This window comes from Solanum dulcamara, chromosome 7, assembly GCF_947179165.1.
Source record: "Solanum dulcamara chromosome 7, daSolDulc1.2, whole genome shotgun sequence".
NCBI lineage: Eukaryota > Viridiplantae > Streptophyta > Magnoliopsida > Solanales > Solanaceae > Solanum > Solanum dulcamara.
Genome location: NC_077243.1, coordinates 70,914,083 through 70,929,735, shown reverse-complemented (window position 1 = coordinate 70,929,735; position 15,653 = coordinate 70,914,083). Strand labels below are relative to the sequence as shown.

Below are 15,653 nucleotides of genomic sequence, written 5' to 3'. Positions count from 1 at the left end.
CAACTGGCAACTTATTTAGATTTAGGTAAAATTAGGGTCTTATACTCTAAATGGGCTTGACCTATTTAACTAAATGGACTTGTCCAATTGAACCTTATTTTTAGGTTTACAAATTATAATTACCATACATATTTTATATGTTTAGGGATAAAAATATAATAAAATATAATAAATTCTTAACGGATTAACGATTTACCCAATAACAAAATTGAGTAATCCATCCCCCACACCGATAAGCTGTTAATTATAAAATTTAAATCTATTCCCACCCGCTAATCCAATAACCCAATACCAATAAGCCAATTTTGCGATTGGGTTATCGGTAGCGGTCGATTTTGAACAGCCCTAGTGAACACCCATACGGCCATACCCTTCACATTATGTTTTGGAGGAAAAAAAAGAGGGGTGTGTGTATATATATATATATAATTTATTTTAGAGAAAAAATTTAAAATTATTTAATTAACACCTCTTAAAATATTAAAAATATTTATTAGATATTCATTTTATACTTAATGAGATAATTTAATATCACACATTATATAGCTTGTTTTAAATCAAAAAATTTAAATTATATAACTAACACCACTTAAAAAATAATAATTTATGAACAAATACTGAGCCCGTCCACAATACGAATTTTTCGCTAGTTTGTATAGAAAATCCACTTGCAAATGATTAAATATTAATAATAAAGAATCTAACCTAAATTGAAGAAATACTATTTGGAGTAAAGTTATAATTTCCACTCACACTTTAAATCTAAATTATGCCAATTTTAACTTCAATTTTCAAATACTAAAGTAATTATTTTTTTCCAAGTTGGATCACATATTTTAACCCTAAGGTTTTTTTGGTCCCAAGAATTCTGTCTCTTTAAAATGGCAGCGCAGACAACAAAGCTTCACTTTTACTTTTGTTGTTTGAGATAAGAGACAACAATGTCTGCCGGTATAGCTCGTGGCCGTCTTGCTGAGGAACGCAAAGCTTGGCGCAAGAATCACCCCCATGTTTGATTTTTCCCCTCTTTTTCATTGATGTAGATAAAAACCTCAGTTTTTTTACAAGTCTTTCTTGATTTCTACTTCTTTTTTGGCCTTTTGATTTTGTATGTTTTTGATATTTTGTTTGGTTGTTATATAGGGGTTTGTGGCTAAACCTGAGACACTTCCAGATGGGTCTGTGAACTTGATGGTGTGGCACTGCTCTATTCCTGGTAAAACAGGGGTAAGTTTTCAATTTCTCATCAACCCCTTCAGTGTTTTAGTTAGTCTCCCCTTCTTGTTTTTCTTATTAGGATGTAAAGATTTCAACTTTCCCACACAATTTGTTGATTAGAGTGAGTGATCAGTTAAAGGGTCAGCCAATTTGATTCCTTTTGTTGAATAACATCTGTTTTCCTTATTTCTGGATTGAAGCCCTTGGAAAGACATCAATTGTAGCTTCTGATGTTGAGGGTTTTCTTGGTTTGTTAACATTATACTCAATTTTTGATGTATATGTGGATAACGATACTGTTATCGGAAACAGCCTCTCCACCTCACTTCTGAGTTAGAGGTAAGGCTTGCACTCTACTCTCCCCACACCCACTGTGTGGGACTACACTGGGTATGTTGTTGTTGTTGATCGCGATTCTTCTCAACGTTGAATAGCTTTTAGTGATTGTGAACCATCTATGTATACCCTTGGTAGTGTGCGAATGGAACTTTAACCGATGCCATGATGACTTTGGAATTCACATCTTCTTCTTGAATTTCTTAGTAGCTTTAAAGAAATGGTTTCTCATTGTTTTGTAAATTTCAACAAGTATGGTGTACTTTGGGGTGTATTATGCATACATTTTACCATATTGGTGTTGCTTCTATCATATTTGTGAAGAGGACTCTTGAGGGATTTAGATGAGGTTTCGATGAGTTGCTGATGTTTCTGTTTCCCAAATTAGTTTGAAATCTTTACAGCAAGTCAATATATGACTATCACCATATGATTAGGTTTTGTGGTTCCTTCATACTTAGGAAACAAGTTATGTTGTCTGCAAATGGATACCAAACGTCCAAACCATTTTGATGGTTAACTTATTTTTCATTTGAAGGACGTGAACTCATTCATTGCCCTGTTTGAAATGGATACTTCAAGTTTTAAATACTAACTAGCTCATATGTGTGTAGAACATGGTAGTAGCAAGTGTTTTATGATGCTTTAAGCTATGACATGAGATTTTGAAGTGTTACATCTTGGTATTCATTTGCTCTTAGTGGCAAAAAGTGTATAAACTGCATTTAGGGATGAGAACATTGTGGTTTCATTTGCATGACTGGTTTGAATTCACATTGTCGAAGCTACTAGCTTCATTTTCCTTACCATTCTAAAGTTAAATCTAGCGGCAATGGCAGACCAATGATTTCAAGAAGATGGTGCACTACTACATTTAACATAGACATTCGATTTGGTTATATGGAATCTAAGGTAATAAAAAATAAATGAGTATCTATAATTAGTTGATACGATAATCTCGTAAAATGTCATTGAATTAACAAAAGGTGGTTAGAAGTTTATTCTTGTACTGACAATAAGAAACAAGAGTTGGTAGTGTTCGATTTATTTAAAATTAAAATTTCGAAGCTTTTGTCTGACTTTGAGTCTTGCAAACAACAAGTAGATTAAGAATATTTAGGTCTAAAATAACTTTTAAATCATCATTATGAGTCAAAACTAAATTGAAGTAAAAACTGATATATGTACAGTTATGAAATTTTATAGAGGGTCATTTCTCAGTCTTACTGTACATACTCCAATCTTGAAACTAAATGGAATTCGATCACAGCACGATACTTTTTCTTAACCAGGTTCTTGAATAAGTTTTACTTGTTGAAAGTGAAATCGAATGTTCATAATAGGTCTGACTATTTAAGCTAGATTGAGAAAATAGATTGAGTTGAGCTATGTACTAAAACTTATGGAAGCAAATTACTGTTATATACAAATGATCAAATGGCTGATGCTCCTTACTAGTTTTCTTTTCCCCTTGATTTGTTTTGTTTTTGTGTTTTCCTATTTCATGTAACCGATTTATTGAACAATTATGATTAATAGAAAAGAGTTGGGAACTGTTGTGTTCATAGTAATAGCATTTTTGTTTTGAAATCTCAAGCTACTAGCAAATGTTCTCTTTCTTGTAGCCTATAGCATGATGGTATTTGTAACAAATAACCATAGCACTAGAGTTCGTAACAATTTTAAAAGCGCAGTAGGTAGCATTTGTATGTTTTAACAACTAGCTAAATTCTAACAGGATCTTGAATTTGTTTTGGACCATAGTTTTTCTAACTTTGGTATTAAAGAAGTACCAGCACCTTACAATAATGATAAGACTCAGGATGAGGTTCAAGATAATGGAGGGATTCGTTAGCAGATTGGGATTAAACTTCAAAGACAGAGAGAGATAAAAGAAAAGAAAAAAACTTTTTAACAAAAGTCATGTAGAGAAAAGAAGACCAAAGAGGGGTTTGGTCTTCCTGACAGGACAATTGTTTTCCTTAGCATGCACACCTTATCACCCCTGGTGCCCAAGTCACATATATGTAAGTTCCTAAGAGTTGTACCAGTACTATACATGGTACGGGGGAAGAATGTGGGTACACATGAACCCAAAGTCCTCCATGTGGGTTGCTATTGTCTAACGACACATTGACATTAGCAACCTGTCATATACTGTCTACCTTTCCTATGTATATCATTAATGTTAGGAAAGAGAATACATATTTATGGAAAATTTCTCTGTGGCAATGTATCTTCTTTTTGTAACCGTGGTGTCCACGCTAGCTTTTGCACACCTCGACTAATTCCATGAGATATCTGTCACCTCCCACCATCAACAGGTACCTAGGTACCTTGTAACTCTGAATGTGCAGAGTGGATTCCACTTATTCTTTGTGAATCTCCCCTCCCTCCTTTGAAGCATCTTAAGTCCTTATGATGCTTGTTATAGGATTTTGCCCAGCATCAACAAAACTATTTACCTTGTCAGCAAAAACAAGGATCCATATGATGTGTGTTAAACATTGCCATTTTCTGATTCTTAATCGTGTACCTTTATAGTAGGAGTTTTTTTGGTCACTTAACAACTTTTGAGTACATGCAGACGGATTGGGAGGGTGGCTGTTATCCAGTTACGATTCACTTCAGTGAAGATTATCCTAGCAAACCACCAAAGTGCAAATTCCCGCAAGGTTTCTTCCATCCGAATGTGTATCCATCAGGAACAGTTTGCTTGTCGATCCTCAATGAAGACAGTGTACGTAGAATGTGTCATTTCTCCGTACTATTTTACTTCTTGTTTTCTGTGTTTTTACACTAATATGATGGCTGTTAATTGTGTTTTATCATGGGCAGGGGTGGAGACCAGCCATTACAGTGAAACAGATACTAGTTGGCATCCAAGACCTGTTAGATCAGCCAAACCCTGCTGATCCTGCTCAAACTGAAGGGTATCATCTCTTTATTCAGGTAATTTTGGTTTCCTCATATCAAATGTCTTATTTTCATATCTAAATTTTTCCAAATCATTCCGTCATGTAAAGGAAAAATATGTTTTATACTCTCATATGTATTTTCTATATAACATCCCCAAAAAGGTGGTAACTACACTTTCAAAGCTTCAACCATGGACCAGTGTTTTCAAAGGCGAAGCCCTGAAGTGAGGCTCAAAATACTTTGAGCACTTCGCCTCGCTTAAAGTCATCAAGACTCTTAGACATACTTTTCCTTGCGAATGAGCATTTCCTAAAGAGGCGACACTAAATCATTGATATTTAACTTTATCGTAAAAACAAATCAATTTCTTTGTCCATATATTTGTTATTCATGCTTATATAATTATTAGTCTTGGACTAAACACATATATATTTGTATGTGTCACGACCCCAACCTGCCGTGAATGACACCCACAATACTTATTCCAGTGGAAAAACCATTTCTACAGCCCAACTTATCAAACTTTAGGAGATAACAGTTAAAGACTTGCGGAAGCAGGAATAAACCAGAAGTACTGTTGCGTTCCCATAAACTCAACCAACAATGTTAATAACGACGAAATGCGGAAGTAAACACATCCTAGGAACTGAAAGTCATCGTACCTAAACTCTAACTAATAAGTCTAGAACAGGAGTACAACTCCAAAAAGAAACTAGTAAATAAATAGAAATATTGTCTGAACATTTGAGTCCCGAAAGAAGGACGGAGATTAATGAAAAAGTCCACGGCAGCATGACAGAATAGCTCACCCTTGGATTTTGAACAACCCACTAATCTTCCAACCGAGGTCTCTTTTCAACTGGCTGAACATGCCTTATATTTAACAAAAAGGCAGAGCAAGAGTAGTATCAGTACACAAAACAACGGTGTACTGGTAGGATCACACGGTTAGCCAGTAAGCGGATCATAGATAAGTAAATTTCAACACAATAGGCATATACATATACAGAATAAGTCAACCACATCTCAATATCACAGCTCAATGTCTTTCTCATGCTATAATTTCACACAAGGGTCCTCTCAAGGGACCTACAAACAATCAACTTTGTGTTGGAACGTGACACTCGATCCAGATACGTGTCAGAACGTGACATCCGATTCCAAGATATCACAATCACAAGAACATTCAATGTTTACAACATTTACACCACCAAGAACAGGTTCATCACAATAACAGGCCAGCAAGTGATCATTTCACACATAATCTAGCATGTTTCCCTAGTTATATACACACATGTATATCATGAAGTAATTTAACAAGTATATGAAACACATACGGGAAACTAGACCATCACCTATCTCAAATTCAAGCTTTCAGAACCTTACAACGCAATAACCTTCCATTTTCGGGTTCGTTCTTGGTCTAGAAACATTAAATACATATCAAGAATTAATACAATGGCCTAACTATCAAGAAATACAACACAATTTCATTCCCTAGGCCAAATCCGTGATCCTATCCTTACCCTAGGACTATTTTCCACCATAGATTTTTAGTTCACCCCCCTTAATAATTGTCACCCATACTTCTAGTTTCTAAGAATCGAAGTATTAATCTAGGGAGTAAAAACATTTCTTTAAGCGTGGAAATCTGTGAAAAATCAATGAAAATTGCCCTAGGTTGCCTCTTGGGGTTTTAGAAATTGATTCTTGCAGAAAAGACCGTTTTTGATCTTTTTCACGATTTAAGTCGCAACTGTCCTGCTTTGGCGGGAATAATCCCGTTATGGCGGGATATGCAGGAACAGTGAGCTCGGAGTTTGTGCTCCAAGCCCATTTCACAACACACCCCTTTCAAAGAAGTATTAAAATGTACCCCTCGCGCAAACTTCGATTTCGGGAGTTTTACTTGCCCGTATGCGATTTCGCATAGCCGTAATTGCTCCTTATCGCCTCGGGCCTATCAGCTTGTCCAATCAAATTATAAATTTGACCTCCTATCATTTACATGATCACTCTAAAATTTACCTGACTCGGCATTCGTCTAAGTCTGGCGTAGGTTCAAATTTTTCGAAGTTACTACCCGAAGTTTTTCTGGCCCGAAATCCTTCACCATTGACCTATCCCTAACGACGTGAGCAGGTCGTTACAGTATGTTTTTTCCATTTGTGCCTTTTCTCAATAAAGCACACTTTATTTGCGCTTAAAGCTTCAACGGACCTTAGGAATTTTCTTAAGCCTTGGAAACAGCCTCTGGCAGAAATGCAAGGCAAGGCTGCGTACAATAGACCCTTGTGGTCAGGCCCTTCCCCGGACCCCGCGCATAGCGGGAGCTTTAGTGCACCGGGCTGCCCTTTTTTTTTTTTTTTTGGTAACAGTTGCATGGACCCATATTTCATTAAAATACACTACATTTCATATTTCACATGATAAGTGATAACCATGGCAGATCAGCTTAAGACAGTTTAATAGGGGGACAGAGGGACTACAAATTTAACCATGTTGAGTCAGTGTAGGCCACTTAGTATGGTAGTACTACTCCCCAAACGGTACTGTTGTCATAACTTTTATTGTTGGAACTATCAGCTAGTGTTGTAGCTTCATTACGTCTCAATAGTGTACCCTATGCATTAATGGTTACTGGTTAGGGACATTAGTGTTTTAACTACTATCTTATTGAAGGAATTTTGAGATCCTCAGAGCAAGCAATCATGTATCTGAGTGAATTATATCATATGGAAAACAAGGACTTATTATTCATTTTTCGCTTACACTGATTGTTTCAATTTCAAGTTCTCAAACTTTTTGATGGAAACTAGGAGTTTGGTACTGCCTATATAATGTTGAAGACAATAAGATTAAGTAATTAAAAGTATGATCTCTATTATAGTTTAAACTTTTAGATGGGATGAGCATACACTTCAGAGCAGGCCAAGATCCTGGGGCTGGGTTCGAGTGTCATCACTATCTATTATCAAAATAATATTAATAATAATAATAATAAGAAGAGAATTTTCATGTGCTTGGCCCATGAAAATGAACCATGCTTGCACGTCAGGGGCGTGTTTGAAGACAGCGTAATAAAGTAATTAAAAGTTTGATCTCCATAATCATTTAAGCTTCTGTTTTTTAATGAGATGATCACACACATTAACGTGTAATGCATGCTTATGGTTGAGTTTATGCAGGATGCTATTGAGTACAAGAAGCGGGTTAAGCTGCAGGCCAAGCAATATCCACCTCTGGTGTAATCTAAATAATGTTCGTATAATCTCGTGTGTCTCTGCGTTCTAATGCAACTTAAAAGTAAGCTGTTCATAGCCTGCTGATAGCTGACTCTCCTTCTGGCAAAATGATGCTAATTGGTTTTTGTTGCAGCGGCGAAGTAAATCGTTATAGTGGGAATTTATACCTGATTTTGCTTTTCATTGTTCTTAGTCGTCATATATGTGCATTATCATGGAAAGCTATAATTGTTTCAGACAATGGAAACATGTTGACATTGTTAATTTCTTTTGTGATATCAGAGTTCATCTACTATAACCTAATTTGTTCTTCTCCAGTAATCTCATTATATATACTTTGTGTTTTGGGTCCTAAGTCAGCTTTCTTGTTCATTTTACCTTTCTATGATAAGAAACTTTTTATCGCGTAGTTACCTTTGTGAGTGTAAACCATCAAGAACCATTGTTAACTGACGAGTCCTTTGCATAATATTATACAGTGGAGGCAGGTGCAACGTTAAGAATTATCGTGTAACTGGTAATAGATTCAAACTATGAAAATAGTCTCTTGTAGAAATACAAAGTGAAGTTGTGTATAACAAACCTAATGTGATCTCATCTTTCGGTAGAAATGATCTCTTACAACCATTTGCAAATGAAAAATATTCAATAAAAGATGAACAAATTCACTATCCGTTTTACATCAAGCAATATGTTGAGTAATTCCAATCGTTGCCGATTTGGGGTTCTAATAAAAGATACTAATGAAGTTATACACCAAGTACACACGCGGTTTTGCTTAACGGTGGTGAACTCATCTTCTGTTTTTTTTTGGTTCTTTTAATAAAATCGTTTTGAAACTGTGGTTGTTTTAATAAAATCTTATGAAGATAAAGTTGTTTTTTATAAAGCTAAATTGAGTGTTCTTATGGAGTTTGATTAGCCTAAGGAGATACATAATCATCTAACTCTTTGCAGTAAAAAGAATTTCTTGGAAAATTCCATGTTAAAGTCGAGATACAACATAAGAATTCTTTTTATGGACTTTTATTATATATATAAATAATGCAAATAATTTTACGCTATCAGTAAATTTTAGGCTTATCATTTTTACCAGAGTAGCCATTAATGTATATTGTATAGTTTTTTTTACGCTCTTCTTTCATAATGTCGATTTGTCACATGCGTAAAATCTAATGAAAGTATATACGTTACTAACCATGCACTTAGAGTAAACTAGGCTATTCAAAATTGAATCGAAATTAATATTTCGAGCGGAAAAAAAGTTTTTAATTTATTGAAAATGGATTATTGTTTAGTAATTTTGATAACAATTTTGATTTTTTTTTATATTGAATTATCAATTCTTAGCGATTTGAGGTTTTTTTTAACGGATTAACCAATGTAAATTATATTTATACTATTCAATATATAAAGTCTTTGACTTAAAATTTAGTTTCATACTTTTAATTCTGACTGTCTCAAACTCTTGATTATTCTACAAGGTGTCAGTGTTAGCTTTTATGCAAGATGCAATCTATCATATGCATAGTTCTTTTGATTTGTCACCTTATTTCTATATGATTTTCAATGTTTTTTTTTGTGTCAAATCTTAATAGTTAAACCAATAACAATCAATAATCAATAAACCAATAATCGATAAGTCGATATCTTAATGGTTATATTACAGTTTAGCATGTCTACAAACGAATAAATGATAAGTCGAACAAATAAATTTCAAAACCAAACTGACCGATACAGAGTAAACTTTGAAATACAATAATCCGCGAGGTCAAGTTATGTCCTCATAGTATACATCAAACAAAATTGAGGGGAAAGGGTTGATATACTTCTAAAGCTGCAACTATTTTGGCCAATCCTACTGAGGAAACCAATCTTTAGTTTTTGCTCACCTGCAATCAATCTGTAGTAACCAAGAATGACAATCTATTTTTGATTGTTTAACTAAGTGGTATCCAACTTACAGAAGGATAATTTATGCCACGTCTCCATTTGAAGATACTGCTTCCTCTTGAGTCTCCTTCAAATAAAGTGGTATGCTCACTCCAAGTTCCCTTAATCGATTTACCATGTCATAAAGGAATTCGAAGGTGAGTTTGGATTGTTGGTTGAAATCCTCTCTAACGCTTGGCTGTATCCTAAACCACTCTCCCAACATCTTGTGCACATGAGAACGAATCATTCTCCATGGCACTGGATATCTCTCACACAACTTCAAATAATCTACGAGTAACTCAGCTTGGTCTAGCTTACCAGCTTCCTCAATTCCTGCAGTGCTCAATCCCCATTCAGCAATACGATATCCTGCAAACAGAGCTGGATTCTCAAGAAGAGACTCTGCCGAAAGTACCCCATCAGCACCAGTCTTTTCCAAACATTTCTGTACATCATCCATGTGCCGTATATCACCATTAGCAAGGACAGGAATTCTAACGACGTCTCTAACAGCCTTGATGACCTCCCAATTGGCTCTGAATTTCTTTCCATCTTTTTCGTCCCTTGTTCGGCCATGCACTGCTAAAAGAGAACAACCAGCATCCTCCAACATCTTTGCATAACTAAGTGTATCTTGCAAATTAGGGAAAACTCGTATTTTGCATGACACGGGAACATCAAGATTGTTAGCCAACTTTTCTACCAGAGACTTGACAAGGGGAAGATTATCCATGAGGAATGCTCCATAATTCCCTCGTCTTGCAATGCGCTGGGGACACCTGTGTGGAAAGTACAATTTAAACCAACTGAAATAAAATGCATGGTAAAATGATCTGATGAGATAATCCAGTAATCATAGCGAAAGACAAACTACAGTAGCATACATAAAACCTATGTTGCGCGGACTTTCATTTTCGCAGCTGAACCTGCGTCGCGACACTGGTGCGGGCGCGGGCGCGGGTGCGGTTTGAGGGAAAGAAGAGAGCAGTTTCATCGCCGCTGAAAGTTGATGGCATTTCTTCCGGCGAAGTTGATAAAGAATAGCTAAAAGAAGTTGCCCTCGCCGAAAGGAACTTTGCAAGCGATGTCTTCAGATCAGCGACGAGCTTCTGAAGTCACGAGATCTCTCAATTAGTTGCAGTCGCCGAGAGGAACTTCGCCAGCAACGTCTTCAGATCAGCGACGATCTTCTAAAGTCGCGAGATCTCTCAATTAGTTTCAGTCGCCAAGTGAAACTTCGCCAGCAACGTCTTCAGATCAGCGACGATCTTCTAAAGTCGCGAGATCTCTCAATTAGTTTCAGTCGCCAAGTGAAACTTCGCCAGCAACGTCTTCAGATCAGCAACGATCTTCTAAAGTCGCGAGATCTCTCAATTAGTTGCAGTCGCCAAGTGAAACTTCGCTGGCGACGTCCTCAGATCAGCGACAAGCTTCTTCACAAGATCTCTCAATTAGTTACTTAATGTTTAGGGCAAAACAGAGGAGCGACCGAAAGTTGTTTTCTTGGAAAAGAACACAGAGGAGCCGACAGGTTTCTTGGGAGAAGAAACGAACATGGACTTTAATTATGACTTGTACCGTGTATGTATATTATATTTGGGCTTTTATTTCTTCAATTGTAAAACTAACGGTAAATATTAAATTTACTCAATATCTAAGTTATATTATTTATGATTTTTCTTTTTTTATAAAATGAATTATAATTTTTAAATTAATTAGTAGCATGTCAATTTTTGATAATTAATTGATACTTTTAAATGGTCCGAAGCGCGGATAAATTTATTAATTGAACATAATTAACCCTTTAATTAAATTGCTTATTCTTTGATCATCATCTTTTCATATTTTTTTAAATAGTTTTAATTAGTACATTATTATAACTTAAAAGTATTTCTTTTACTTGATTATCAAATATGAAAATATTCCTTTAAAAAAATAGAATTTATATTTAAATATATAGTTCAAAACTTAGAAGTTTGAATCTCAAAAAAAAAATGCTAAAAATTAGGACACGAGGAGTAAAAAGCATCAATGTAATTTATAAGTTAAATATCTATATCTATCTTTATAACTATATTTTTATAATATTGAATATTGTTAACCGAATCCCCGCACCCGTATCCATACTCGGATTCGTACCCCCAAATCTTAAAATTCAAATTTTGCCGAATCCGACTCTCGCATTTGCATCCGTCTCGGATACCCGCACCCGAATCCGAGCAACTTAGCATAAAACAGTCTGCTTAGAAGTGAAAAAAGAAACATCACAATAAAGAACATGCTCATCCTGAACAGGAAAAGAAAAGCTACTTTATCCCTAAGCTTTGTACCCCTAATTCGACTTTTTACTTCATTATATTTCAAATTAACATCTATGCTCTGGCAACAGCACAATCCATCAAGCTGAAGTGCTTTTCTGAATCTGCTAGTCAAAATCTTACAAATCTCACAAATTTTCTGCATCTTGAAACCCAATACTACATCTAAAGCAGTCCCAATTTTTTTTATTCTTCTGCTTCTCTACATCTGAAGGTTGTCAAGAAGCAAAGCTTGTTCATTCTGTGATCAGGACCTCAAGCCCCAAGCACATCCAACTCAGTTAGGTCTGTACCAAATCTATGCCTACTCGAACAAGAAGTTGCTAATGCACCATTTTATGAAGTCAACGACGTGACCAAATTTATAGTTAACTTCATCAAAATCAGACAGAGACTTGACCAGAAAGTAATTTGGTGGTCAACTTCTAAGGATGGAACAGTCTCCAACATTAAGCCTGATAATAGGCCTTCCACTGAAAGTAAATTTTGGCACCTAGCATTCCTAAGGGAACCCTTAAGATCATCCTTTCTGCAACTACTAAATAGAGAGCATTGCACCATTTTATGAAGTCAACGAAATGGCCAAATTTATAATTAACTTCATCAAAATCAGTCAGAGGTATGACCAAAAGGAAATTTGGTGAATCAAACTTCTAAGGATGGATTTATCTCAACATTGAGCCTGATAATAGGCTTTCCGCTGGGAGTAAATTTTGTCACCAAGCAGTCCTAATGGAACCCTTAAGGTCATCCTTTCTGCTACTTGTAAATAGAGAGCATCAATGCCTTTATTATATATCATACTTCACTAAACATAGGATTCTAAAGATAGATTACCTCATCGAAACAATTGCTCAACTACCTATAACCACATAGTTGACTTCAAGCACGACAAAGACAGCGATAGGTAGCTACTATAAGTAAGCCATTAGAAGGTGGTGGAAGCAAAGGAGAGTGAAGAATAATGATGACATCTAGGGAGCTGTTACCCAACTGTCCATAACAAACCAAAAAATCATTCTTACAAACTGACTTTTCTTTTCCTCAACTAATTCCAAGTTGCAGATAAGAGTCCATGATGTAGATAAATGTTTCTCAAACAAACAGAGTCCAGTTTTTGAGAAACTTGTACAAACTTGAATCTAGTATCCTTATCCCTAATTACTTGGTTAAATTGAAATGTTAAGTCGAATTACAATTAAGGCAAAGATATATTAATCGTTCAAATACTGCTGGAAAAAGCTACATGAATTGAGGATAACAAATTATCCAGAGTAATCCAAAATAACAAATCCTAAGATTAGACAAAGGAAAAGAACGGGAAAGGAGTTTACCCCAAGTTGATGTCCACATAGTCGCAATAAGGTTCTACTCTTCGAGCTGCTTCTAGCAAAATGTCTGGATCATTTGCGCAGAATTGAACAAACAGTGGACGGTCCTCCTGCAATTTGAACTCTCTAAATCTCGTATTTGAAGAAAATTTTCAATAACAAAGTAGTTTAAATATCTGAATTTCCATACAACAATGAAAAATAGATACCTTGCAGGTAGTAAATTCAAGAGAGCGATACTTTTCATTTTCACTGAAGATACGCGAGTGAAGCATAGGTGTATAAGCAGCTTCAGCACCATACTTTCTACACAGCAGACGAAAAGGCAGCTCTGAGTTGTCAACCATCGGAGCAACAACAAGTTTCGGCTCTCCTAACTTCTTCCAATGAGCCCACGCTCTCTCAATCCGTGCTTCCCCTTTTAAGTAACCGTTCGCACGACTCAGTGCAAGTTGCTGCCGCTCTCCTTCTTGTTCATTGATGGATGAAGTGGCAGCGGTGGTGGCTTCTTCGGAGCATAGAAGGTCGTCGTTGTCGTCGACTTCGTCGTTAATGGCGGATTTTAGGGTTTGAGTGGCCATGGAAAGGTTTCTATAAAGGGATGAGTTGTGGTGAGAAGTTTGGTTGAAGATGGAGATAAGTTTGAATCTCATGAGGAGGCAATGGGAATGGCTTCGCCACCCATCGCCACCGTTATAGTGGTTGAAATGAAATTAGGGTTTTAAATGGTAGGGGAATGGGTGGGCGGTGGGAATGGGTAGGCATGGTTAGGTATGGTTCGGTTTGTTCATGGTTCGGTTTGGATCGGTTATTGATTAAAATCATAACTAAATTAATTTAATCGGTTTTTAAATGTCTAAAATCATAATCAAATCAAATAAAATAATAACAACCAGTTTGGTTATTGTCGGTTTGGTTCGATTTGATTGGATTTTTTGGTTTATGACTACTAGCCGGAACAATTCAAATATTCTCTTTCTACATTCTTCAAATTTCTTATGAAACTCTTTTTTCCTCACGGCCCACAAGGGCGAACTTTGTTGGAGAGAAATACATGCTGATGACAAATCAAGTGGACCAAACTTGCAACGCAATTTAGATTTAAAAGAATAAGTCAAACAGAGGTTTCAAAATACAAACAACTTTGTCCATTAAAATAAAAAAATTACATATTTAAACTAAACTAACTAGAGAATCCATAATATAATCAAAAGTACTTCGACCATCTTAAATTAATAATTAAAAGGTATAAAATATATTTAATTATTTATGAAAAGCTAATATTATACATATAAATAATTATAAATTTTATGTATATATAATTATCGATTTGGTTCGGTTATTTATTCAGTTATTTTTTACTATAACTATAACCAAATCAAATATTATCGGTTTTTCAAATTTAAAACCAAGCCAAACCAAACGTTAGTTTTTTTATTCGGTTTGGTTAAATTTTCGTTTTGGTTTTGATTTTAACCAAAACTGTGAACAGCCCTATGCATGGGTTCGGTTCGATTTTGAAGTTTATTGAGTTGACTTATCGCTTATTAGTTATCATTTATAGATATGTCAAACCGCTATAGAACCATTGAGATATTGTCTTATCGGTTATCGATTTAACCGTTAAAATTTGATTAAAAAAATCATTGAGAATCACTTAAAAATAAGGTAATAAAACAAATGAACCATGCACGTGACTCTAAGTAAAGAACTTTATATATCGAATAGTAATAAATATAAATTATTAAGTTACTATCGAGTTATCGATTAACCCGTTAAAAAAAGTCTTAAGCTGTTAAGAATCGATAACCCGATAATAAAAAAATTAAAATCATTATCGAAACTGCTAAATTAATAACTCATTACTAATAAATCAATAATTTTTTTTCGATTCAGTTTATCGAGTTCTGTTCGATTTTGAACAATCATATTGGATGGTGCTTAGGAGAACAACCATGTGGTATTATTTTTTACACGTTAGACGTCACATAGTGACTAGTAGTGACAATCCGTGCTCTATTTTAGAATATTTTAAAAATAATTTTAACTCTTTTTCATAAAAAATATAACAAAGTAAAATAAATTTCTAAACAGATACTAAGTAATAATTATTGTTCATTTGATTTCGAAGGAACTACTTCTTTAGAATTTAGCAATTACTGCTATTAAATAAAAGAGGGGAGGCCAATAAATAAATAAAATTAGAGCGTATAGTGAGAAGCAATAGAGCAAGACAAAAAATTGTTGTACACGAGCATTGAACCCCTACTCCTTTGTCGGTGATTAGGGGGTATTCATATCAATAAAAATTGATTCAAATTGAAAAATTAAATAAACATAATTAAATAAAT

At 35.0% G+C, this 15,653-nt stretch overlaps 2 protein-coding genes across 2 annotated transcripts; one reads left to right on the top strand and one right to left on the bottom strand.

Annotated features, from left to right (window-relative positions):
• The first annotated feature begins 859 nt into the window (after nt 1–859).
• Nucleotides 860–8,021, top strand: LOC129895512 (SUMO-conjugating enzyme SCE1). The gene is made up of 5 exons (XM_055971234.1): nt 860–1,010; nt 1,144–1,227; nt 4,142–4,294; nt 4,393–4,506; nt 7,662–8,021. The coding sequence occupies exons 1-5, from the start codon at nt 942–944 to the stop codon at nt 7,722–7,724; spliced, it is 483 nt and encodes a 160-aa protein (XP_055827209.1). The 5' UTR covers nt 860–941; the 3' UTR covers nt 7,725–8,021.
• A 1,387-nt stretch (nt 8,022–9,408) lies between these two features.
• On the bottom strand, nt 9,409–14,049 carry LOC129895619 (uncharacterized). Its single transcript, XM_055971349.1, has 3 exons — nt 13,512–14,049; nt 13,306–13,412; nt 9,409–10,432 (listed from the first exon to the last, which is right to left on the bottom strand). The coding sequence occupies exons 1-3, from the start codon at nt 13,953–13,955 to the stop codon at nt 9,694–9,696; spliced, it is 1,290 nt and encodes a 429-aa protein (XP_055827324.1). The 5' UTR covers nt 13,956–14,049; the 3' UTR covers nt 9,409–9,693.
• Between the last annotated feature and the right edge of the window lie 1,604 nt (nt 14,050–15,653).